A 27004-nucleotide genomic window follows, 5' to 3' on the forward strand; every position below is an offset into this window, starting at 1 on the left:
TCAAGAGGTCTTCCGTTGCCTATAGAAGACCTCAAGATGTCTTCTGTTGTCTATAGAAAACTCAAGAGGTCTTCTATTGCCCAAGGCAGATCCAAAAAGGTCTTTTGCTACCTATAGAAGACCTCAAGAGGTCTTCTGTTGCCTATAGAAGACCCCAAAAGGTCTTCTGTTGCCTATAGAAGACCTCAAGAGGCCTTCTGTTACCCATAGAAGACCTCAAGAGGCCTTCTGTTACCGATAGAAGGCCTCAAGAGGTCTTCTGTTACCCATATAAGACCTCAAGCGGTCTTCCGTTGCCTTAGGAATACCTCAAGAGGTATTATGTTACCCATAGAAGACCTCAAGAGGTCTTCTGTTGCCTATAGAAGACCGCAATAGGTCTTCTGTTGCCTATAGAAGACCGCAATAGGTCTTCTGTTGACTAAGGAAGACCTCAAGAGCTCTTATCTCGCCTTAGGAAAACCTCAAGTGAACGGTTGTTTCTTATAGAAGACCTCAAAAAGACTTCTGTTGCCTTTAGAGAACCTCAAGAGGACTTCTGATACCCATATAAGACCTCAAGAGGTCTTCCGTTGCCTTAGGAATACCTCAAGAGGTCTTCTGTTACCCATAGAAGACCTCAAGAGGTCTTCTGTTGCCTATAGAAGACCTCAATAGGTCTTCTGTTGCCTATAAGAGACCTCAAGAAGTCTACAGTTGCCCATAAAACACCTCAAGTGGTTTCCTGTTACCCATAGAAGACCTGAAGAGATCTTCTGTTGCCTACGGAAAACCTTATGAGGTCTTCTGTTACCTATAGAAGATCTCAAGAGGCCTTCTGTTACCCATAGAAGACCTCAAGAGGCCTTCTGTTACCGATAGAAGGCCTCAAGAGGTCTTCTGTTACCCATAGACGACCTCAAGAGGTCTTCTGTTGCCTTTAGAGAACCTCAAGAGGACTTCTGATACCCATATAAGACCTCAAGCGGTCTTCCGTTGCCTTAGGAATACCTCAAGAGGTCTTCTGTTACCAAGGAAGACCTCAAGAGGTGTTCTGCTACCCGTAGAAGACCTCAAGAGGTCTTCTGTTACCTATAGAAAACCTAGCAGAAGAAGACCTCAAGAGGTATTCTGTTGCCTTTAGAATACCTCAAGAGATTTTCTATTGTCTACAAGAGATTTCCAGAGGTCTTCTATTGCCTAAGGAACACCTAAAGAGGTCTTTTGTGGCCTAAGGAAGGCCTATAGAAGACATCAAGAGGCATTCTGTTGCCTATAGAAGACCCCAAAAGGTCTTCTGTTGCCTATAGAAGACCTCAAGAGGTCTTCTGTTGCGTAAGGCAGATCCCAAAAGGTCTTCTGTTACCTATAGAAGACCTCATCAAGAGGCCTTCTGTTGCCTAAGGTAGATCCCAAAAGGTCCTCAAGAGGTCTTCTGTTGCCTACAGAAGACCTCAAGCGGTCTTCTATTGCCTAAGAAGGATCCCAAAGGTCTTCTATGAGTAACAGAAGAACTCTTGAGGTCTTCCTAAGGCAACAGAAGAACTATTGATGTCTTTCTTAGGCAACAGAAGAGTTCTTGAGGTCTTCCTTAGGCAAAAGAAAAGCTCTTTAGGACTCTTATAGGCAACATAAGTCCTCTTGAGGTCTTCTTTAGGCAACAAAAGACCTCTTGAAGTCTTCCTTAGGTAACAGAAGACCTCTTAAGGTCTCCTATGGGTATCAGAAGACCTCTTGAGGTCTTCTATAGGCAACAGAAGACCTCTTGAGGTCATCCTTAGGCAAAAGAAGACCTCCTGAGGTCATTCTTAGGCAAGATAAGACCACATGAGGTCTTCCTTAGGCAACTGAAGACCTCTTGAGGCCTTCCTTAGGCAACAGAAGACCTCTTTAAGTCTTCCTCAGGCAACAGAAGATCTCTGGAAATCAAGATGACTTCTGCTACCCATGAAGACCGCAAGAGGGACTACCTCAAGGGATCTTCCGTTTCCTATAGAAGACCTCAAGAGGCCTTCTGTTGCCTATAGAAGACGTCAAGTGGTCTTCTGTTGTCTAAGGTGGTTCCCAAAAGTCTTATTTTACCCATAGAAGACCTCTTGAGGTCATCCTTAGGCAAAAGAAGTCCTCCTGAGGTCATTCTTAGGCAAGATAAGACCTCATGAGGTCTTCCTTAGGCAACTGAAGACCTCTTGAGGTCTTCCTCAGGCAACCTCTGGAAATCAAGATGACTTCTGCTACCCATGGAGACCGCAAGAGGGACTACCTCAAGGGATCTTCCGTTTCCTATAGAAGACCTCAAGAGGCCTTCTGTTGCCTATAGAAGACGTCAAGTGGTCTTCTGTTGTCTAAGGTGGATCCCAAAAGGTCTTATTTTACCCATAGAAGACCTCAAGAGGTCTTCTGTTGCCTATAGAAGACCTCAAGAGGTGTTCCGTTGCCTAAGGAAGGCCACAGAAGACCTATTGAGATCTTCGATAGGCAACAGAAGATCCACTGAGATCTTCTATGAGTAACGGAACACCCCTTGTGGTCTTCCTAAGGCAACAGAAGAACTCTTGAGGGCAACAGAAGATCCCAAAAGGTCCTCAAGAGGTCTTCTGTTGCCTACAGAAGACCTCAAGCGGTCTTCTATTGCCTAAGAAGGATCCCAAAGGTCTTCTATGAGTAACAGAAAAACTCTTGAGGTCTCCTATAGGCAGCAGAAGACCTCTTGAGGTCTTCTATAGGCAACAGAAGGCCTTTCCTCTTGAGGTGTTCGATAGGCAACAGAAGGCCTTTCCTCTTGAGGTCTTTTATAGTCAACAGAAGACCTCTTGAGGTCTTCTTTAGGCAACAAAAGATCTCTTGAGGTCTTCCTTAGGTAAAAGAAGACCCCTTAATGTCTTCTGTGGGTATTAGAAGAGCTCTTGAGGTCTTCTATAGGCAACAGAAGACTTCTTGAGGTCATTCTTAGGCAAAAGAAGACCTCTTGAGGCCTTCCTTAGGCCACAAAAGACCTCTTTAGGTGTTCCTTAGGCAATAGAAGACCTCTGGAAATCTCCTGTAGACAATAGAAAATCTCTTGAGGTATTCTAAAGGCAACAGAATACCTCTTGAGGTCTTCTTCTGCTAGGTTTTTTTATAGGTAACAGAATACCTCTTGAGGTTTTCTACGGGTAGCAGAATACCTCTTGAGGTCTTCCTTGGTAACAGAAGACCTTTTGAGGCCTTGCTTAAGCAACAGAAGACCCCTTAAGATCTTCTGTGGGTAGCAGAAGATCTCTTGTGGACTTCTAAAGCAGACATGAACAAAAAGAGAACGGAGAAAATGTAAATGTATTCAAAATATTGGCAACTTATAACAGTGTGTTAGTTAGTTTGTATTCACGCCAGCTACAAAACAATAACAAATCAAAACATTTGTTCTCTTTTGTACGCTCTTTCTGTGCATTCGGGTCGTGTGCGTGTAAATTGCCGAAAATCATCGACACCGCCGTGCCAAAGAAGAACACATTTGTTTTAAAGGCAACAGAAGACCTCTTGGGGTCTTCTACGGGCAACAGATGACCCCGTGAGGTCTTCTATAGGTAACAGAAGACCTCGTGAGGTCTTCTATTGGTAGCAGAAGACCACTTGAGATCTTCGGTAGGCAACAGAACACCTCTTGAGATCTTCTACAGGCAACAGAGGAACTCTTGAGGTCTTCTACAGGTAAAAGGAAACATTTTGAGTTCTTCCTTAGGCCGAAGAAGACCTCTTGAGGTCTATCATTTATTCAATTTCAAAACTTATTTGCCGGCTAGTGTAGTAATTTATAGTTTACTGAACTTTTTCACATACATATGCATGGATTTTTTGTCATCTCTTTTGAAAATAACTGTTGATGCTAGAGGTCGGTCTGTTGCTGTAGTGAGTGGCTGACTGACTGGCTGCTAGACACTTGGCGGCTATCTACGGCTGATATGAACCATGGAGCGAATTGCTTGTCTGTCCACCATTTGTCGGTTATCTGTTTTTTGTTGTACTTGGCCTATTCTCTTGTTTTTTTTTTTCGGTATGAGTCATGGGAAAACAAAGCAAAACACCAAATTATAAAAATGTTTGCTTGCGGTGTTGTAATAATGTCGGTAATAAACAATTATCTTTACCATTGAATGAATGTATCTTTTCTGTATATTGGAGGTTCGTTGTTCTATACTCTGAGGGGTATGACTGGTATGTGGATGTAGCTTATTCACACACATAAATATTTTTATAGTTAAATAAACTTTTTGCTACTTGTTTCTGTGAGAGATTTAATCCCATGACAACATTATCCAATAGAAAGTATTTTGTTGTTGTTGCTGCTACTTATTATTTGAAGGTGGTATTCAGCCATTCGTAACTAAATTGCAAATGAGAATTTTCTATTTACTTAAATAATTATATGTATTTAAGTGTTATAAAAATATATTTTACATTAAGCAGTAGTTTTGAATAGAGATTAGGATTTGAGAAATAATTATAGAAAAGCAAAATAGACATGAAGTTGAGAACAAAGTGCTTTCATGTTCATAGTCAATTTCCCCTATATGAATTATTCATAATTAATTTCTATTTACTTCTCTTTTATCTCCTTATTCCACCAAGATCTTTTCTTTAGAGTATTCAGTCATTCCATTAACATACATATGTTTTTGTTTTGTTTTCATATTTTTCTCTTGTGTCTTTATTGACTCATAAAAAATGGGTCAATTCAAGTCAATTACACGTGTCTTATCAATATTTCTTCTCGAACAGTCCGTCAGTCTGTTAGTCAGACATTTGCCATAACTCTTTTGTGGTATCTCTTTCTTCATACACACTGAACAGAAGAAAAAAACGCAAGGCAGCCCAGCATTCAATCAATCTTTGGAGTTTTTTCTTCATCTTGGGGTTTCTACGCTTGTCCGCTTCGAACTCAGTTTCATATTTGCCCATGAAGCGATTTATGAATGCCGCCATCGCCTGACTTAAATAAGTCATCAATGGGGATAAAAAAATATGAAACGAGAATATTTTCTTTTGAAACTTTAAGCCCCCACCCCACTCTCTCTCTCTCTCCCTCTGTCCCCATTGTTGTTAGTAACTTTAATTTATGATAATTTATGAAGTCTTTAAACAAATTATGCCGGGTGATTCATTATATTGTAGAAGGGCTACTATCACCGGTAAGCAGGCCGACAGACAAACAATCAGGCAAAAACTGTCAATTTGTGTTACAAATTAACGGAAATTTGTTTGAAGTTATGATAGACGACTTAACAATTATGGCAATGGATTGGAACTGAATAACTTATGATTGACAAAGTGATTTATTAGTAGGCGAAGGGAATTTTAGGTGAATTATCCCATTTAAAGATTTTGTATTGAAAATAATTTATTTCTAAGATATTAATTATTTTACATATAAAATTGTATTGAATTTAAGATTTACTTCACATAAAAATAAAACAATTTTCCACACAAGAATAAAATATGTAATTGTATTTTCAAACAGTTTGAAAGTCGTCGCCACAAAAGGTTATAAATATTTACCTTTGAAATAAATTCTGTGGTTTTGTCATCAATATATTTATTACAAACTGCAGTACAAGTTCATTTTATGAAATTTTCATTTCAATTGTAAGACTAGATTTCAACAACTTAAAAAGAATCACTTTGATTTGCCGACAGGTAAATACAGTCAGCCTATAGAAGACTTCAAGAGGTCTTATGTCGCCTTCTATAGGCCTCTTGAAGTCTTCTGTTGCGTATAGAAGACTTCAAGAAGCCTTATGTTGCCTATAGAAGACCTCAAGAGGTCTTATGAGGCCTACAGAAGCACTCGAGAGATCTTCTGTTACCCTTAGAAAGCCTCAAAAGGTCTACAGTAACTTATGGAACCCTCAAGAGATCTTCTGTTGCCAATGAAAGCCTCAAGATTCTTATGTTTCATATAGAAGACCTCAAGAGGTCGTCTGTTGCACATAGAACATCTCAAGTCTTATGTTGTTTGTAGGAGACCTTAAGAGGTTTTTGTTGCCTCTAGAAGACCTTAAAATGCCTTCTGTTGGCTATAGATGAATAAATGAATAAATGAAATGAAGTCTTCAAGATATCTTTCGTTGCCTATAGAAGACTTCAAGGGGCCTTATGTTGCCTATAGAAGACCTCTTGAGGTCTTCTGTTGCGTATGGAAGACTTCAAAAGGCCTTATGTTGCCTATAGAAGAACTCAAGAGGTCTTTTGAGGCCTACAGAAGCACACGAGAGGTCTCTGTTGCGTATGGAAGACTTCAAGAGGCCTTATGTTGCCTATAGAAGAACTCAAGAGGTCTTTTGAGGCCTACAGAAGCACACGAGAGGTCTTCTGTAAGCTATAGATAGTAAGCTATAGAACCCTCAGGAGATCTTCTGTTGCCAATGAAAGCCTCAAGAGTCTTATGTTTCATATAGAAGACCTCAAGAGGTCGTCTGTTGCATACAGAACACATCAATAGGTCTTATGTTGCTTATAGGAGACCTTAAGAGGTTTTTGTTGCATCTAGAAGACCTTAGAATGCCTTCTGTTGGCTATAGAAGGCTTCAAGAGATCTTTTGTTGCCTATAGAAGACTTCAAGAGGCCGTATATTGCCTATAGAAGACCTCAAGAGGTCTTATGAGGCCTACAGAAGCACTCGAGAGGTCTTCTGTTACCTTTAGAAAGCCTCAAAAGGTCTATAGTAAGCTATAGAACCCTCAAGAGATCTTCTCCTGCTCATAGAAGACCCCTAGGGGTCTTCTACCGCCTATAGAAGAACTCAAATGGCATTTTATTGCCGATAAGATATCTCAGAAGGTCTTCTGTTGCTCGTAGATGATTTCTGAAGGTTTTCTATTGTTCATACAAGAACTCAAATGACTTCTGTTCAGTGTTGCCGAATTTGCTGATTTATCGTCATTTTGACGATTTTTTGGCCCAAAATTGAAAAATGACGATTTGACGATTTTATGGTCCAAAATGACGATTTTTCACGTAAGCGAGAAATGCATGAAATAAAAGGCGATAACTACATTTTGAACAAAGTTTCACGAAAGATACTAAGGAAAGCAATGTTCCAAACTTGATTTTTGAGCTTTTTTATGTTTTATAGCAATTTCCGGACGGATTGGCTATATTTAGGCACATATGTACATATCTGGAAAACAGGTATTTTCATAGTTTTTGCATGAGCTGAAAATTTTCGTTTAGTTTTGTTAATGGATGAAAATCTTAAAACCTTAAAAAGTTTTCGAGATAAAATATTAATTATATCTATTTTGTTATAAAAAATATGAGTCAAGCTTTATTAACTTCCTACAAATGCCCTCTTTAAGCTGTCAGCCAGTTTGAATGACAATTTTTGTCGATTTCCGACTGCCCAACAACCAAAATATACGTGTACGGACAAACACGGACGGTCACACTGTCAAGCAAGCAATGTGTACCCAGCTTTACCATGCTGCATTACTGCAAACTCGATAACCATAGGAAAACTATCATTCCTGAGAGCAGTTTTTATAGCAGTATTTAAGTGATATTGGGTTAGATTTATTGCTATGGGTTGTATATAATATGTTGTCAGTCTCATTCACAAATATATCAGAGAAAAATCGCATTAAACGGTAACCAAACCGAGTTTTGGACCATGTTGACGATTTTTTGACGATTTTTCAAATATTGCTGACGATTTTTTTGACGATTTCCGATCAAAAACTGTCGGAAACGCTGCTTCTGTTGCGAATAGAAGACCTCAAAAGCGCTTCTTTTGCCCATAGAAGACTTCAAGAGGTCCTGTTTTACCCATAGAGGACCTCAAGAGGCCTTCTGTTGCCCATAGAGGTACCTCTAGAGTTCTTCTATTACCTACAGAAGGTCTTTTGTTGCCCATAGAAGACCCCAAGCGGTCTTCTCTTGCCTATAGAAGACCTGAAAAGGGGTTCCATTACCTTTTATTGCAGATAGAAGACCTGAGAAGGTCCTCTCTTGCTCATAGAAGACCTCGGAATGTTTTCTGTTGCCCACACAAAACCTCTAAAGGACTTATAGAAGACCTCAGGAAGTCTTCTGTTGCCAATAGAAGAGTTTAGGAAGTCTTCTGTAGCCTATAGAAGACCTCAGTAGGTCTTCCGTTGGCCATAGAAGACCTCAGAAGGTCTTCTCTTGTCCATAAAAACCCTCAGGAGGTCTTCTCTTGTCCATAGAAGACCCCAAGCGATCTTCTGCAGCCTATAGAAGACCTGAAAAGGTCTTCTATTACCTTTTATTGCAGATAGAAGACCTGAGAAGGTCCTCTGTTGCTTATAAAAGACCTCGGAATGTTTTCTGTTGCCCACACAAAACCTCTAAAGGACTTATAGAAGACCTCAGGAAGTCTTCTGTTGCCAATAGAAGAGTTTAGGAAGTCTTCTGTAGCCTATAGAAGACCTCAGTAGGTCTTCCGTTGGCCATAGAAGACCTCAGAAGGTCTTCTCTTGTTCATAAAAACCCTCAGGAGATCTTCTCTTGTCCATAGAATACCCCAAGCGGTATTATGTTGCCTATAGAAGACCTCAAATTCCTCCAATTATCTCCAATTACCTTTTATTGCAGATAGAAGACCTCAGAAGGTCCTCTGTAGCTCATAGAAGACCTCGGAATGTTTTCTGTTGCCCACAATACCTCAGAAGGTCCTCTGTTGCTCATAGAACCCCCGGGAAGGTTTTCTGTTGCCAACACAAGGCCTCGAAAGGTCTTCATTTGCCATTAGTAGACTTCAGCAGGTCTTCTCTTGCCTAAGAAGATCACAACAAATCTCGGAAGATTTTCTGCAGCCTCTAGAAGGACATAAAAGCTGTTCTTTTGTTTATAAAACACCCCAAGAGGTTTTCTGCTACATGAGGAAGACCTCACGAGGTATTCTGTTTCCAGTAGTAAACATTACGAGGTGTTCTGTGGTCTATAAAATACCTCAATAGGTCTTCTGTTTCCTATGGAAAACGCTTCCTTGGTTCTGAGGACCTCAAGAGGCCTTCTGTTGCCTTAGGAAGACATCTGTTGCCCATAGAGGGACCTCTAGAGTTCTTCTATTACCTACAGAAGATCTTTTGTTGCCCATAGAAGACCCCAAGCGGTCTTCTGTTGCCTACAGAAGACCTCTATTAACTTTTATTGCAGATAGGAGACTTGGGAATGTCCTCTGTTGCTCATAGACGACCTCGGAATGTTTTCTGTTGCCCACACAAGACCTCGAAAGGTCTTATTTGGCTCATAGAAGACCTCAGAAAATCTTCTGTTGCCAATAGAAGATTCTAGGAAGTCTTCTGTAGCCTATAAAAGACCTCAGTAGGTCTTCCGTTGCGAATAAAAGACATTTTAAGGCCTGATTTTGGCCATAGAAGACCTCAGAAGGTCTCCTCTTGTCCATAAAAACCCTCAGGAGGTCTTGTGTTGTCCATAGAATACCTCAAGAGGTCTTTTATTACCTGTTATTGCAAATAGAAAACTTCAGAAGGTCCTTAGTTGGCCATAGAAGACCACGGAAGGGTTTCTGTTGCCCACACAAGGCGTCAAAAGGTCTTATTTGGCTCATAGAAGTCCTCAGGAAGTCTTCTCTAGCCTATAAATGTCCTCAGTAGTCGTCCGTTACGGAAAAAGGCATCTTAAGGCCTGAATTTGGTCATAGAAGACCTCAGAAGGTCTTCTCTTGTCCATAAAAACCTTCAGGAGGTCTTGTGTTGTCCATAGAAGACCCCAAGAGGTCTTCTATTACCTTTTATTGCAAATAGAAGACCTCAGAAGGTCCTCAGTTGGCCATAGAAGACCTTGGAAGGTTTTCTGTTGCCCACACAAGGCCTCGAAAGGTCTTCTTTTGCCATTAGTAGACTTCAGCAAGTCTTCTGTTGCCGATAGAAGACATCCAAAAGTCTTCTCTTGCCTAAAGAAGATCACAAAATTTTCTGCTGCCTCTAGAAGGACATAAAACCTGTTCTCTGCTACCTGAAGAAGACCTCACGAGGTATTCTGTTGCCGGTAGTAAACATTACGAGGTCTTCTGTGGCCTTTAAAATACCTATGGAAAACCTCAGACGCTTCCTGAGGTTCTGAGGACCTCAGAAGGTCTTCTGTTCTTTAGTCAAGAGTCAAGAGGTCTTCTGTCGCTTCAGGAGGATCAACAAGCCCTAAATCATACCGGTTATAAGCCTCCCAGCTAGACATTTGCACCTGTCCATAGGAGAAAGTCTTAAATCCCAGCCGAATGCCGGCTATTTAGAGAAAAATAGGTTAGGGCCTTTGTGGATCTTTGGAGTCCCATATCTCGGGAAGTATACATTTCGGAATCGGGATAAAAAGCACTATCTGTGGTAATTTTTTCATAATTTTCTGCGTTGGGACGGTAAAGGAAAAAGAGTTCCAGCCCTATGATTGATCACCATTTGAACCCCATTCTAAGTTCGACTTTAAGAACAAATATTCCGTTGGGAATCTAAGAGAGTGGGGGTTGGTTCCCTTAATCTCTACAAAAAAGGCTAAAAAACATAATCCATTCAAATTGTATGACCTACACACGTTTTTTTTTTTGACTTATTGGCCATCAATTTGTTGGGTGTGTGTACTTTGAGTTGTTGTTTTTTTTTTTTCTCTCAACTTAATATTCACTTTTTGTGTTTAGTCCATTAAACGTGTTTGGACTATGAATTTCAATTTTGTTAACTGTTTCATTGCCGGAGTTTGCATAATGTGTGACACCCAAAAACTAAAAAAAAATAAACAATAATAGTTTCTGACATGTGTTTGGTGGGATTTGTTGTTGTTGTCGTTCTTCTCGCAACCTTCTACGGTAATATTTTTCAAGTTGACTAACTGTAATTCACATAAAAATGAGACATGTTCCACAAGCAATTATTTTTTTTGTTATGTCTTGGCCAAAGAAATCGCCAACGATAAACAAGAGAATGGCTGGAGCTATTTAAAAGATCGACCACGACCATCCTTCCTGCTGATGTGTAATTGTTGCATTTTCGCTTTCATTAAATTGCTTAACTGGTTTTTCTTTGCTTTTTTGTGTGCTAAATTTAATGAAGATTGTCGCTCTGCTTTTGCTTTATGATTTTCCTTTTCTTGTTTCGTTATTTTGTAACTCTTCTCCATTATCAAGAAACAATGTTGAAAGCTTTCAATTTCAATTAAGAAAGTCTTTGCAGAGTTATTTTCAAAAGGGGCATATTCACACGCACTCATTTTTTATTATTACTTCTGCTGCGCATACACTCGGCATTTGTGGATAGTTCAATTGGTTAGCCGGAAATAATTTAGGTCAATTTGTGATTGTGGGTCAGAAGATCAGACAAAAAAAATTGTTATGCAATAATGGTGCAGTGGTTGGCTTGTTTAACATATTGATACAAGTTTTTTTCTATAGAATCGAAAGCTTTATTCAGCCAGGCGGAATGGATATCACTATTCAGCCAGGCTGAATTGAAGATTTCCTATGGAAATCACTATTCAGCCAGGCTGAATTGAAGATTTCCCATGGAAATCACTATTCAGCCAGGCTGAATTGAAGATTTCCTATGGAAATCACTATTCAGCCAGGCTGAATTGAAGATTTCCTATGGAAATCACTATTCAGCCAGGCTGAATTGAAGATTTCCTATGGAAGTCACTATTCAGCCAGGCTGAATTGAAGTTTAGCTATGGAAACCACTATTCAGCCAAGCTGAATTGAAGTTTAACTATGGAAACCTCTATTCAGCCTGGCTGAAATGGAGATTTCCTATGGGAAATCCATATTCAGAAGTAAGTTGAGTTGAATTTGTCCAAATATCCTCTCGATTTTTTTTTTTTTTAATACCTTAAAATTGAGTTGTCCTATTAGTTTGGAACTTACCTTTAAGATTTGATTTTTGCGAAAACAGAGCTCATCATCAGCCGTTGCTGTGAAATCATGTTTGGCAATTGCTTCCATTGTTGTGTGTTTGTTGTGGTGGTGTTTATGTTGGCGTGGTGGTTTTTGTTGGCTCTGTGTCTCGATTCCTGCTGCTGCTGTGGTCAAATGTTTTTTGTGCTTTAATCCTTTGTTTACGCTTCTACCTCTTTTCACTTCTTGTTAAACCCCTGGGCTGGAGGTTTAGGTTTTCTGGCTGGCTGATTGCTGCTGGATATATAAATATGTACTATGTGTATATTTTGTGTGTGTATATATAAAAGCGGGAGGAGTATGTGTATGGTTTTTGTTGGATTTCTTAATAAATAAATGAACACCAGAATAAGAGCTGGAGCTGGCTGCTGATGTTGTTGTTGTTTTGTTTTAAAGCCTATGTGAAGAACCTTTTATTTCTTTGTTGTGATATTTTTGTTTGTTTTGTTGCTATTCTCTTTCCTTTTTTTGTTATCAACTTTCGTTGTTGTTATTGTTTAAAACATATATTATTTTTAGCACTATAATAAATTATTTTCTTTTCTCTTCCTTTAAAAAAGTAAAGAACACAATTATTTAGTAAAACATTTTAATTGAATATATATTTTTTTTAAATCACACACAATTCGCACAATTTATTTTCACATTTATTGCATTTTCTGTTTTGTGATTTATTTTTATCCAAATTATGTGTGTCGCTGATGTGTTCCACTTAAAAGATTGCCGGCGACCGTGATTGCCGTTTTTTTCAATTTCGATTTCCTATTGGCGGCTTTACGCGGGCGACTGAATTGTCGTTCAAAATAAAGTGCAAAATATCACCGCCAACAAAAATTTAGTTATTTTTGATCAAAATTTGTTTTTTTTTTTTTGTGTTTGCAGTACCTCAGTGTGGGGTTGGGATGTGTGACGATGATGAAATGACACCAATCAAATTACGCGACGACGACAAATCAAACATTGGGAGGGAGCACCACAACTATTGTTTATTTTTTTTTTTGTTTTGTGGATTTTTTTTAAGTAATAAAATACAACAACAAAAGAGTTATTCGAGAAATTTAACAAAAAATTCGTAAAAGTAAATCCACCGACTACAGACATCCATCCATATGAATGTATGTATGTTTTTCTGTTGTTGCTGTTCTTCTTGATTGAGTTCAATTTACAGTGCGAGTATGAAATTATCGGCATCTGCCTTGTTTTGTACTGAATGTTGCTTGGATTTGTCTGTAATTTTTTGTTTGTTAATGTTCTCTCATGGGCCCCACTGGTGTGTTTGTGCTCTCGGCCCCCCATAAAGAGTTAAGTTGCTGGAGAGAACGGAATATGACAAATTCTTTCATGGCATTGCCAGATGAAAATATATTGTGATTTGTTAACATATATGGGCCAGGGATGGAACGTTAGAACTGTTAAATTTGAGGTAGCACCAAGGTGTGATCCAGAGCTTGCAATAATCTAGTATTTTTGATAATTTTACAATTTTTTCCTTTATAAATTATAAAAAAGTCGATTCTTGCGGTTCTGTACAAAATACTGTTTTTTTTAATTTAAAAAGTCCCATGGAGTAATTGCAAAGATCAATGCAGTAAATAAATAAAAATACTGCATGTTTGTATATCTTGATTACAGAAGACGTGATCTAATGACAAAAATATATAAAATTGGACAAAAAAAAATTTGTATAACTTTAAATCATGTTAATACTATTGAAGATTAACCGAATGTATTTATTATATCAAGCGGGATAATATTTGCTGTTAATATACCTATACTATTGAGACGATTAAAGTGTGATTACTGGCCAAAAGATCAGAAGAGTTATTATGGAATAATGGTTTAGTAGTCGGTTCTTGGGTTTGGGCGTCAGGTTAGTAACCCTCCCCTAGAAAAAAAACAGCCTACTATGAAAAAAACTAAAGAAAAGAAAAACAAATCCCTATAAAGTTGACGAAACCTGCAAACGTTTTAAGGACCATGATCTGCGAATCTGCACCTGGAATGTTCGCACTCTTTATAGGGAAGGTGCAGTTTACGCATTGGCAGATGTACTTGAAAAGTACAAGGCCGACATTACTGCCATACAGGAAATACGATGGAACGGGAAAGGCGTCACAACAACACCTAAAGGTGACGCACTGTATTATAGCTGCCATGACACAAAGCATGAGTTAGAAGAAACTTATGACCGTTGTCCTGCCCATGACATTAAAATTATACTAGGCGATTTTAATGCCAACATTGGAAAGGAGAATATCTTTGGCCCAACAGTCGGGAAATGAGGCTGATAGACTTTGCAGCTGCAAGAAACATGGTAGTTAGCAGTACCAGATTTAAGAATCTCGATATTCATAAGGGCATTTGGCTGTCGCCAGATCAAAGAACAAGAAATCAAATTGATCACGTTGTGATAGATGGAAGACATGCATCGTGTTGGATGTACGATCCTTCCGAGGTGCAAACATAGACTCGGACCACTACCTTGTTGCAGCAAATGTACGTACCAGATTAAACGTAGCAAACAAAGTGTGAACAGACACAACACGGAAGTTGGACATCGGTAAGCTGCAATCACAACAGATAGCCACAGCATATTCCACTCAACTGGCCCAACTGCTTAATCAAAGCACTCCTCGTCCCGATAACATATCAGGACAATGGCAAAACATTACCCACTCCATGCAAACAGCCGCAAAATCAGTACTTAGATACCAGAGACCTCCACCAAAGAATCCTTGACATGACCACGCGCTGCTACCGAAGAGAAAAATGCGGCATATAGGGCTACTTTACAATCAGTAGCAACGCGTAGCGCACGAGAGAGGTATCGGGAGAAAAGGAGAGAGGAGAAACGTCTTTTCGGCAGGAAAAAGAGAGAGATGGAAAAGCGGGAGTGTGAACAAATCGAGATGTACAGGAGACAGAATGAAGTCCGAAAATTCTACCAAAGAGTGAAACATCAAAGTGATGGCTTTGGAACTGGCACATCCTCCTGTAGAGACCAGCAAGGTAATCTGGTAACTGATACAGATAGTGTGCTAAGGATATGGAAAGAGCATTTTTCCAAACTGTTGGTATCCAATAGTAGCGAAGTCGACGAAGATATCACAGATCCAATCCAGAAGATGGTATTGAATGTATACCGCCCAGCCAAGATGAGGTAAAGACAGCAATAAACCGGCTGAAGAATAATAAGGCTGCAGGACCTGATGGTCTACCAGCCGAGCTGTTTAAAACCGGAGGCGACACGCTTATAAGGTGTATGCATCAGCTAGTTAGCTCTATCTGGCAGGAAGAACGCGTACCCGACGATTGGAACCTGAGCATCCTGTGTCCCGTCCATAAGAAAGGAGACAAGACTTTATGATCCAACTATAGGGGCATAAGTCTTCTCCCTATCGCCTACAAGTTAGTGTCAGGGATATAGTGCGAACGACTAAAGCCCATGGTCAACGAAATAATTGGACCATACCAATGCGGCTTTATACCTGGCAAGTCCACCATTGACCAGATATTTACCCTGCGGCAAATCCTGGAGAAGACCCAAGAGATGCAGATCGACACCTACCACCTTTTTGTCGATTATAAAGCAGCCTTCGACAGCCCGCTACGTTCAATGGTATTCCAAGCCATGTCTGAATTTGGTATCCCCGCAAAGCTCATTCGGCTTTGTAAAATGACTTTAACTGACACAAGATCTTCAGTTAAAATAGGAAAGAACCTCTCCGAAGAATTTGTACCAAAAGAGGTTTCAGGCAAGGAGACAGCCATTCGTGTGATCTTTTTAACATCCTGCTAGAAAAGGTTATACGAGAGGAAAACGTCGAAGGAAGTGGCACAATCTACACCAATAGCCACATGTTACTTGCTTATGCTGATGATATAGGCATCATGGGAGGATCAATAAAAGAAGTAACCGATACATTTATGAAAGTCGAAGGAGAATCTACTAAAGTGGATCTGGCGGTAAACGGCGAGAAGACCAAGTTGATGGTGTCGACGCGCAATGCGTCCATTGAGATCGGACCAACTGTTGAAGTTGGTTCCTATAATTTTGGGGTAGTAAAAGACTTCGTCTACCTCGGCACCGCCGTAAACACAACTAACGACATCAGTTGTGAAATAAAAAGAATTGTATTGGCTGCTTTGGCGTAAGTAAGTAAGCAGTTTAAAAACAAAGCCACATCTCGTCAAACAAAAATAACGCCTTACAAAACACTGATGTATGGTTCCGAAGCCTGGGTACTTGCGCAAACAGAAAAGGCAGTGTGTTTGAGAGAAAAATTCTTCGAAAGATCTACGGACCAATCTGCTCTGACGGTGAATATCGACATCGCATGAACCACGAGCTGTATGCTATACAACGACATCAATATAGTTAAACGTATTGAGATGCAACGATTGCGTTGGCTACGCCATATCATAAGAATGAGCATTGATGAACCCGCTAAAAAGGCGTATAAATACGAACCGTTTGGCGGTGCACGCAGAATTTTCAGGCCAAAGAATATATGGCGCAAACAAGTGGATGAAGAGATGAAAAGGCGCGGTATTCCAGAGTGCGAAGCAACAAATAGAGAGAATTGGATATCTTTGCTTAGTTCGGCCTATAGAACAAATGTTCTGTAATGGGCCAGCTAAGTAAGTAAGTAATATTTTACCTCATCTTTTATGGCCACCGAAAACATTTGAAAGGAAGAATGAAACAAAATTGAAACATATAAAAAATTTTGCATTATTTGATAGAGACAAAAATATAATTCTTTAAAATTTACTGACATTGTACAAAAAATGCGAATTTATACATGTCAAAGAAAGTGGTGTAAACCTTACTTTTGACATTGTATTGTTGCAACAACCTGCTGAAGTAAACTAATCAAAACAAGCCTTTTTCAAACACTTCTAATTCTTGTGCTAATAAGAGAGTTACACAAGAAATCTAGAATGAGTTCCCATGACTAAAAACTTGTTTAATTTTTTCCACAATATCACTATGTATTCAACGCATAATGTTTAAAATAAAATCGCTATGTAAACATTGCCTTGTCTTTGCTTCTAAAAAAGTTTTATGTCTGTATTTGGCAACTGTCGTAAGGCTTGACGATGGTTTTTATTTTATTTGCATAAAATTGCCTTATAACTGCTAAACCTAAATAACGACGGGACGTACACAAATATTTCACCAACCTACCAAAACAACGCTCTCTGAGCGTCCGTATTACCCAAATACGTTGAGTCCCAAATCACATTTAAAACACAAAATCCGTGACCGAAACTTAATTAAATGTTTTCATTCGTAAAACAAATTATTTTCCTTTGCAATGAATTGTATTTCATGTTTTGTTGGGCTTTTGTCTTTAAAATACAAAACACACACACATACAAACAATAACGTTCTGTCAAAGTTAAACTTTTTCAACTTACAAAAAGTATACGCTCGACGTATTTCGATAGTTCTCATAAGAATACATGTGTTCTACTTTTTTCACCACACACGCCCTGGGTATACGTCCGTATATAGGTATGGGCCTAAAACAGTATCACCCTTACGTTGATTCTAATTGGTCTAAAAAGTTACAATTTCCATCCCTGGTAAAATACCAATGTAATAAATAATCTTATAGCATTAGCACTATTCCAGGCACAACATCATGACAGTTTGTTTCAATCGTTTAGTCAAAAGAAATACAGCTGGATTGTTAAACTTCACCGAAAAATTATATAATTTTGTTACAAGTTTGAACCACGGACTTTTAGAATACAAAGTGGGTATGCTAATCATTGCCACAGGGCAGTTGAACCTAACATTTTAGGAAAGTTTAATTTAATGAGTTTTATACTTAAGTGTTTTTCATACTCTACAACTTTTTTGTCTGAGCTTCTTTTTCAAATAATTCCCTTGTTTCTACTATTTTCGAATTTTTACTATTTTTTCCTTTATAAATTTTGTTTTACAAGTTTTTGTGTACTATGATATCTGTACGTCACCTTATTCAATATTTAAGGTCAAAAATTCATAACCCTAATGTTCATTCATGTTAACGAGTGTGTACCACACTTAATTCATTCCCTACTAAAGTTGAAACTTTCACCTGGCAATGCTCTAACCATATGACATTGTTGTTCGTTGCTCTTTTATTCAAAGTGACAACTCCAATTCCTCTCTTTCTCTCTCTGTGTTCTTGTTGTATGTCCCCCCCACAACAACAAATACAACAAATGAATCGGTGTTTTGTTGAATTCTTCAGTTGGGTTGTTTTTTTTTTTTTTTTTGGAAATGTTGGTATTCTCCGAAATTGTTGTGATGACGTCGTTTTTGCTGTTGTATGTATGCTCTGTACCAATGTCTCTTTTATTGGGTGTGTTGTGTTGTTGTGCTCCAACAATTACATGTTGTTGTTGTTACATTTTATATACGGAGTTTTTGATGGTGATGATGCTTTTTGTGTGTATTGTTTTTTTTTTTTGGTTTGTTTTCCTTCCCAATTGTTGTAATGTTCAACAAGGAAAATGTGAAAATCTCGAAATTATCTGTCTGGTATCCCAATTGAAGTGGGAAAGGGAGGAGAGTTCTAAACTAAAGATGACGATGATAATTACGTTTTCTTGATGATGATGCCGCTGATAACAAAAAACCTGATAATGGGGGCAAATATTTGAGAAACTATTTCTATGGTAGGTATTTGGTATTTTTGTGTATTTCATGTGGAATTGATTTCCCTCTATTTTTATGGCTCTGTTAATGTTGGGGATGTAAAAGACTGATTGACAGATGGATTTCATTTTCGAGAGCAAAACCCGGCGACTACAATGACACAACAACACATTGGCCACATTGGCCTATGCGTGCGCTTGCTGCATGGAGAAAAAAAGGGCAAGGCGATGTCACTGAAAATGTCTGATGGTGGTTGAGTTGATTAAAGAAAGAACAAAAGTGGGGGAAGGAAGGAGGGAGGGCAGTCAGTCGTGCATTAATAAACAACAGAGCACCAAACAATTCTATTCAAAGTTAATAAAATTGGAAAATTATGTGAATTTAATTAATATAAATTGCGTGCGATGCCCATTGAAAAACAAAAAAAAATCGAAGAAGAAGTAGCAGAAGATGCATAGACTGACCGATGAGATGGAAGAGGACTCATTTTGGCCAGAGGAAAACTTGTTTTTAAAGGGAAAAATTCTACTTTAATTTTTTTTCGTGTGTGTGCATCCATCCACCAGTAGTTAGGCCAGAATAAACGTCGTTTCGTTGCTGGGTGCAACTAGCTTGCTCATTTTGCCTTCTCCCCAACATTTTTTGTTGCACTTTTTTTGCTTTGCTGGTAACGAAAAGGGCTGGCTGGTTGGCAGGCTGCATGAACGAACAACTTCAGCCTGATTGCCACCAACAACAACACAAAAAACACAGCCGCCACAGCAACAACACTAACCAATTTATTACATTGCCACAATAAATAAGAAGCAGCAACAACAACAAGAAAAGGGGGCAACGAACTAGAATTTAGTTCTTGTTGTTGTTATTATTTGATTTTAATGCAAGGTGAAATTCACATTAAAATATCTTCTAATTTGACCAGAAATTTCCAAAATTCATCATTTTGCCATAAACACAAAAATCACCACAATTTCCCAAAATGAAAACCCAAAGGCACAGCGCTCACATAATTTGATAAAAATAACTTGGGAAACGCAATCTGATGTCGACCCAACAAGAACGACAGTAGCGCGGTGCGGTGGTGTCGGCGGCATTTGCCAATTCTTTAGATCAAACAAAAAATGCGGGTGGGGGCACAGCAGAGCACACAAAAAGTCTCTAGAATGTTTTCTTCATTGCGGCAAAAATTTCACTTTTTATTTTTTCATTTTCTATTTTTCTTCACTTTATTTTGGCTTTAAATTTTCACTTTATTTGAGATTTTATTATTATTTTATATTCACTTTATTTTTATTATAATAAATTGTTGTTTGTAACTTCTTTTTTTAGTAATTTAATGTTGAATTTTACCGAGAATTTATTTTAACCAACAACTTACGTTTCACTCCCTATCAACTAAAATTTAGGGATACCTAGGTTGATTATTATTACGCCACTTATTGGTTCTGCTATTCTCGCCATTTTCGCAGCGGTGTTTCATGAATCCGTCATTCTCATGAAGTAATCGAATAATCGATAAATCCAAAGGCAACTTGTCAGATTGTTACCCCATCAATAGAAGTATCATTAGTTATGTTTCCTATTATCCTATTGATATTTTTAATTATTTTATTTATTTTCTTTGGTAATCTCTTTTTAATAAACATAAATATGCCATGAGATTCTCTCTCTCACACATTCATCCTCGTATCGATATTTTGTGTTATCAACATGTCATCATTTGTGAGTGATTATAACTATCAATCCAAAGTGATTAACAGGCTAAAATAATGACGAAAAATGAAGAAGCAAACAAAAAAATGCGTTAATAAACATTTACTTTATAATTATTAATGACAATAATAATTTCTTTTCATGTTTGTTTAGTTACGTTTATTAACAAAGAGTGAATGAGAGAGATAAACATCAACATGAAACAGGGCGACACATCAATCATTTATTTCTTGTCAAGTACGATAATGGGTATATCGCACACGAAAAATACATAGGATTCAGCTCATAGAGAGATAGTGTGTGAGATATTAAATAAACTTATTTATTTTAAAATAAGTATATTCTCATAAGCAGAGATTCCGTGTTTACACATTGGTTAATTATTTTTATTTTAATATAATTGTTTTCATTTCATGGTGTATTTAGTTCGTGCCTGTAAATGAAGGAGGTTTTTGAGTTTGCTGTGAACCTACAATGAGTACTAAATAATAACCATTAGTCTACACTATTGAGCACCAGATGACGCACCAACAGGTTCTTTTAGTATTTTAGTTAACAACAACTTGGAGTGTGGCTCGGAAAACAACGAAAATAGAGCGGAGACAGTAACATTAATTTTATTGTAATTTATTTCTTCAGCACTTGGGGGACTCCTTTACATTTTTAATACTTTGTTTAAATCAATATGCGTTTAGTAAAATCCGTCATTTACGCTATCAATTCATTGAATATATGAGTAATATGCCATAATACATACATATGTCATTGACTGAATTAGCCTGGCTGAATGGAGTTTGCCATAGATAAACTTCAATTCAGCCTGGCTGAATGGAGGTTTCTTTTGGAAAACTTCAATTCAGCCTGGCTGAATGGAGTTTTCTTTAGGAAAACTTCAATTCAGCCTGGCTGAATGGAGTTTTTTCTTTAGGAAAACTTCAATTCAGCCTGGCTGAATGGAGTTTTTTCTTTAGGAAAACTTCAATTCAGCCTGGCTGAATGGAGTTTTTTCTTTAGGAAAACTTCAATTCAGCCTGGCTGAATGGAGTTTTTTCTTTAGGAAAACTTCAATTCAGCCTGGCTGAATGGAGTTTTTTCTTTAGGAAAACTTCAATTCAGCCTGGCTGAATGGAGGTTTCTTTTGGAAAACTTCAATTCAGCCTGGCTGAATGGAGTTCTCTTTAGGAAGACTTCAATTCAGCCTGGCTGAATGGAGTTTTCTTTAGGAAAACTTCAATTCAGCCTTGCTTAATGGACTTTTCTTTAGGAAAACTTCAATTCAGCCTGGCTGAATGGACTTTGCTTTAGGAAAACTTCAATTCAGCCTGGCTGAATGGAGTTTTCCTTTAGGTAAACTTCAATTCAGCCTGGCTGAATGGAGTTTTCTTTAGGAAAACTTCAATTCAGCCTGGCTGAATGGAGTTTTCTTTAGGAAAACTTCAATTCAGCCTGGCTGAATGGAGTTTTCTTTAGGAAAACTTCAATTCAGCCTGGCTGAATGGAGTTTTCTTTAGGAAAACTTCAATTCAGCCTGGCTGAATGGAGTTTTCTTTAGGAAAACTTCAATTCAGCCTGGCTGAATGGAGTTTTCTTTAGGAAAACTTCAATTCAGCCTGGCTGAATGGAGTTTTCTTTAGGAAAACTTCAATTCAGCCTGGCTGAATGGAGTTTTCTTTAGGAAAACTTCAATTCAGCCTGGCTGAATGGAGTTTTCTTTAGGAAAACATCAATTCAACCTGGCTGAATGGAGTTTTCTTTAGGAAACTTCAATTCAGCCTGGCTGAATGGAGTTTTCTTTAGGAAAACTTCAATTCAGCCTGGCTGAATGGAGTTTTCTTTAGGAAAACTTCAATTCAGCCTGGCTGAATGGAGTTTTCTTTAGGAAAACTTCAATTCAGCCTGGCTGAATGGAGTTTTCTTTAGGAAAACTTCAATTCAGCCTGGCTGAATGGAGTTTTCTTTAGGAAAACTTCAATTCAGCCTGGCTGAATGGAGTTTTCTTTAGGAAAACTTCAATTCAGCCTGGCTGAATGGAGTTTTCTTTAGGAAAACTTCAATTCAGCCTGGCTGAATGGAGTTTTCTTTAGGAAAACTTCAATTCAGCCTGGCTGAATGGAGTTTTCTATAGGAAAACTTCAATTCAGCCTGGCTGAATGGAGTTTTCTATAGGAAAACTTCAATTCAGCCTGGCTGAATGGAGTTTTCTATAGGAAAACTTCAATTCAGCCTGGCTGAATGGAGTTTTCTATAGGAAAACTTCAATTCAGCCTGGCTGAATGGAGTTTTCTATAGGAAAACTTCAATTCAGCCTGGCTGAATGGAGTTTTCTATAGGAAAACTTCAATTCAGCCTGGCTGAATGGAGTTTTCTATAGGAAAACTTCAATTCAGCCTGGCTGAATGGAGTTTTCTATAGGAAAACTTCAATTTAGCCTGGCTGAATGGAGTTTGCCATAGGTAAACTTCAATTCAGCCTGGCTGAATGGAGTTTGCCATAGGTAAACTTCAATTCAGCCTGGCTGAATGGAGTTTGCCATAGGTAAACTTCAATTCAGCCTGGCTGAATGGAGTTTGCCATAGGTAAACTTCAATTCAGCCTGGCTGAATGGAGTTTGCCATAGGTAAACTTCAATTCAGCCTGGCTGAATGGAGTTTGCCATAGGTAAACTTCAATTCAGCCTGGCTGAATGGAGTTTGCCATAGGTAAACTTCAATTCAGCCTGGCTGAATGGAGTTTGCCATAGGTAAACTTCAATTCAGCCTGGCTGAATGGAGTTTGCCATAGGTAAACTTCAATTCAGCCTGGCTGAATGGAGTTTGCCATAGGTAAACTTCAATTCAGCCTGGCTGAATGGAGTTTGCCATAGGTAAACTTCAATTCAGCCTGGCTGAATGGAGTTTGCCATAGGTAAACTTCAATTCAGCCTGGCTGAATGGAGTTTGCCATAGGTAAACTTCAATTCAGCCTGGCTGAATGGAGTTTGCCATAGGTAAACTTCAATTCAGCCTGGCTGAATGGAGTTTGCCATAGGTAAACTTCAATTCAGCCTGGCTGAATGGAGTTTGCCATAGGTAAACTTCAATTCAGCCTGGCTGAATGGAGTTTGCCATAGGTAAACTTCAATTCAGCCTGGCTGAATGGAGTTTGCCATAGGTAAACTTCAATTCAGCCTGGCTGAATGGAGTTTGCCATAGGTAAACTTCAATTCAGCCTGGCTGAATGGAGTTTGCCATAGGTAAACTTCAATTCAGCCTGGCTGAATGGAGTTTGCCATAGGTAAATTTCAATTCAGCCTGGCTGAATGGAGTTTGCCATAGGTAAACTTCAATTCAGCCTGGCTGAATGGGGTTTGCCATAGTTAAACTTCAATTCAGCCTGGCTGAATGGAGTTTGCCATAGGTAAACTTCAATTCAGCCTGGCTGAATGGAGTTTGCCATTGGAAATATCTTATTCAGCCTGGCTGAATAGAAGTTTCCATAGGAAATTTCTTATTCAGCCTGGCTGAATAGAAGTTTTCATAGGAAATTTCTTATTCAGCCTGGCTGAATAGAAGTTTCCATAGGAAATTTCTTATTCAGCCTGGCTGAATAGAAGTTTCCATAGGAAATTTCTTATTCAGCCTGGCTGAATAGAAGTTTCCATAGGAAATTTCTTATTCAGCCTGGCTGAATAGAAGTTTCCATAGGAAATTTCTTATTCAGCCTGGCTGAATAGAAGTTTCCATAGGAAATTTCTTATTCAGCCTGGCTGAATAGAAGTTTCCATAGGAAATTTCTTATTCAGCCTGGCTGAATAGAAGTTTCCATAGGAAATTTCTTATTCAGCCTGGCTGAATAGAAGTTTCCATAGGAAATTTCTTATTCAGCCTGGCTGAATAGAAGTTTCCATAGGAAATTTCTTATTCAGCCTGGCTGAATAGAAGTTTCCATAGGAAATTTCTTATTCAGCCTGGCTGAATAGAAGTTTTCATAGGAAATTTCTTATTCAGCCTGGCTGAATAGAAGTTTCCATAGGAAATTTCTTATTCAGCACGGGCTGAATAGAAGTTTCCATAGGAAATTTCTTATTCAGCACGGGCTGAATAGAAGTTTCCATAGGAAATTTCTTATTCAGCACGGGCTGAATAGAAGTTTCCATAGGAAATTTCTTATTCAGCCTGGCTGAATAGAAGTTTCCATAGGAAATTTCTTATACAGCCTGTCTGAATAGAAGTTTCCATTGGAAATTTCTTATTCAGCCTGGCTGAATAGAAGTTTCCATAGGAAATTTCTTATTCAGCCTGGCTGAATAGAAGTTTCCATAGGAAATTTCTTATTCAGCCTGGCTGAATAGAAGTTTCCATAGGAAATTTCTTATTCAGCCTGGCTGAATAGAAGTTTCCATAGGAAATTTCTTATTCAGCCTGGCTGAATAAAAGTTTCCATAGGAAATTTCTTATTCCGCCCGGGCTGAATAGAAGTTTCCATAGGAAGTTTCTTATTCAGCCTGGCTGAATCGCCTGGCTCAGTAGAAGTTTCCACAGGAAATTTCTTATTCAGCCTGGCTGAATGGAGTTTTCTTTGTTAAATACAGTTTTCTATGGGAAAAGCTGCAATTTAGCGGAAGTATCAATTACATTGACATTTAGACGTCATTAAATCTCAATTTTCACAACAAAAGAACTCATCTGGAAGTCAAAATAAAAATCTTGCAATTTCATTGAAAAAAAGATGTCTTAATTTTGGAGAAATTTCGAAGGATAAAGAAATTAACACCTTTTTAATTATTTGCCAAAAAGAAGAAAAGAGGAAAGAAAACGGAAGTTATTGAAATATCATTAAAAACCAAAACAAACAAAGGACCCAATGTTTGAAAGGACAATTACTTAGTAAACAATTAAAGGATGTCTGTTTAATGGTCATGGTCATGTATCCTGTGGTTTTCAAGGAACAAAACTCTTGGCAAAAGAAAGAAAAACAAATGGCACGAGAGATGTAATGAAGTAGGAGAGAATAAAAAGGAAAGTGGAGCGGAAGTTAACAAAGAACAAAGAGCGCACAAAACAAAACAGTAGTCCGAAGAGCACGAGCTGGTTGTTGGTTGATGAAGGGAGAGGCAGAGTGAGTTCCTAGAACTAGAGTTCATTATCCTTTTTGGAAAAACGATATTTTTGGCTATTTTTAGTTTGTTTTTCCTTTCAAGCATAAAAATGCGTAATTTAGAAGGAAAACTAGGGAAAAACTAAAGGGAAGGGAATGAACCCCAGGAAGTTGAGGGAGGGTGTGTGTGTGTATTTCAAATGTTAAAGGATAGGCAAAAAGGATGGTGTTAAAGTGTTCGTTTAGAACGGTGGTGGAGGAGCCTAATAATAATTTTGAATATTTTCTGAACAGAAATAAGACCCAACAGCTGTCATTGTTAATGGAATTGAACTCAATACCAGCTAATAGCTAATCAAGTGACGAGTGGCCATGAAAAATTTACATTTTTACAAAACAACAAAAACAAAACCAACCCATGGCAGGCATTTCATTAACCAGCCAGCTACTCAGACACCACATGAGGAGACATATGTGTGCATTTTAATTTCCAACCCATACTCCTCCAACGACTCCTAAATAGATTGGGTTATGCAAAAGGCTCGTGTCCTGATCCTGATAAAAAGATAAACAGGCGGTGTTGGTGGGCCACTTTCCATTTTATTATCGCCTTGTGGTATGTTTTTATTCGTGTTTCGCTGCAGTACGTGTTCTGGCTAACAGATGAATTTCAACAAAACCAACTGAAACGGGTGACATTGCGTGCCATGCAAGCTGTTCCTTCAATTGACAAAATTAGCATAACAACCCCGTGCCAAAATTGTCCAATAACCCACACCCCAGAATTAAGGGCCAGGAATTTCTAGAAAACCAGCTGAAAGTTTCCACAAAAGAGCAGCAACTCTTTTCAAATTCAAACAAGTCAATTGAATTTCCGAAAAAACACCTTTCACCCACCTTTAACGACATGTAAAATATTGATATCCGAAATCTAGAAAATATGCGGGTTAACATATGCACGGCAAGTCCTTTACAAATAATCATTTCAATGGCAGCAGCAGTTTTTCCTAAAACAGAATCCTTTATGATCCATCTTCGATTTTAATAACATCATTTCTGTTTGCATTTCATCAACGCTCCCGAGAGAGACAAACAAAGAGATAATAACCCCGAGATGAGGGGTGGTTTATTTTGCGCACTTCACAATATTTTCCTTTGCACATTCATTCATCCTCCCTCTCCTAGAGATCTGTGTCACTGGCTGGTTTCACAGTTTCCCTTTTTCTAAATCGCTTTGAAACATCTGTTACTGCGGTTCAAAAATTGTCAGTCTGTCTGGTGGACTGCCAGGCCTGTCTATTTTTGGTATTTATTACAGCTATTCTGAACTGCGCCTGCGCTTGTTCAATCGTTAACTCAATGGCCCATTGAAGAAGAGCAGCAGCAGCAGCTCGTGCCATGTGCCATATTGCGCATGTTTTCCGCACAACAACAACAACAACAAACAACACACCAACGCATAATGAAATTAGTGAATTATGTATTTGGAATGTGAAAGAACATTTGGTCGATTTGTTGTTTGTTGTTGTCGTTGTTTTTCCCTATTCAGGATAATTGATGACTAACGTCTGCATAATCCAAATTTAGGATCGACCGCACATATGATTTTTATTCTTTGTTTGTGTTTCCTTTGCTGCCCTTAATTGCATGGCAGGATGTTATTTTCCAAAAACCGATTGGAACA

At 38.4% G+C, this 27004-nt stretch overlaps 1 protein-coding gene and 2 long non-coding RNA genes across 27 annotated transcripts in view; 2 read left to right on the forward strand and 1 right to left on the reverse strand.

The window, feature by feature from the left end:
- drk (growth factor receptor-bound protein 2 drk) overlaps nucleotides 1–19973 on the reverse strand; it is a 48210-nt gene extending 28237 nt beyond the window's left edge. The window contains exons 1-3 of one of the 25 annotated variants that reach the window (XM_073957712.1): nucleotides 19882–19928; nucleotides 12287–12425; nucleotides 11847–12113 (exon numbers count right to left, since the gene is read on the reverse strand). In XM_073957712.1, coding sequence (XP_073813813.1) covers nucleotides 11847–11924 — 78 coding nt within the window. In that variant the 5' untranslated portion in view covers nucleotides 11925–12113; nucleotides 12287–12425; nucleotides 19882–19928. Of the gene's footprint in view, nucleotides 1–11846; nucleotides 12426–12508; nucleotides 12717–12761; nucleotides 13099–19724 lie in introns of those variants that run through there. The other 24 variants (XM_073957711.1, XM_073957719.1, XM_073957721.1 and 21 more) reach the window with 24 other exon arrangements.
- Nucleotides 1–27004, forward strand: part of LOC141387691 (uncharacterized) — a 163098-nt gene that overhangs the window by 37952 nt on the left and 98142 nt on the right. The window lies entirely within an intron of this gene.
- LOC141387692 (uncharacterized) lies at nucleotides 13243–18926 on the forward strand. The gene is made up of 2 exons (XR_012408600.1): nucleotides 13243–18551; nucleotides 18637–18926. It is a non-coding gene; the product is annotated as an uncharacterized lncRNA (long non-coding RNA).

This window comes from Musca autumnalis, unplaced genomic scaffold (genome assembly GCF_047663935.1).
Source record: "Musca autumnalis isolate F117 unplaced genomic scaffold, ASM4766393v1 scaffold_5, whole genome shotgun sequence".
Classification (NCBI taxonomy): domain Eukaryota; kingdom Metazoa; phylum Arthropoda; class Insecta; order Diptera; family Muscidae; genus Musca; species Musca autumnalis.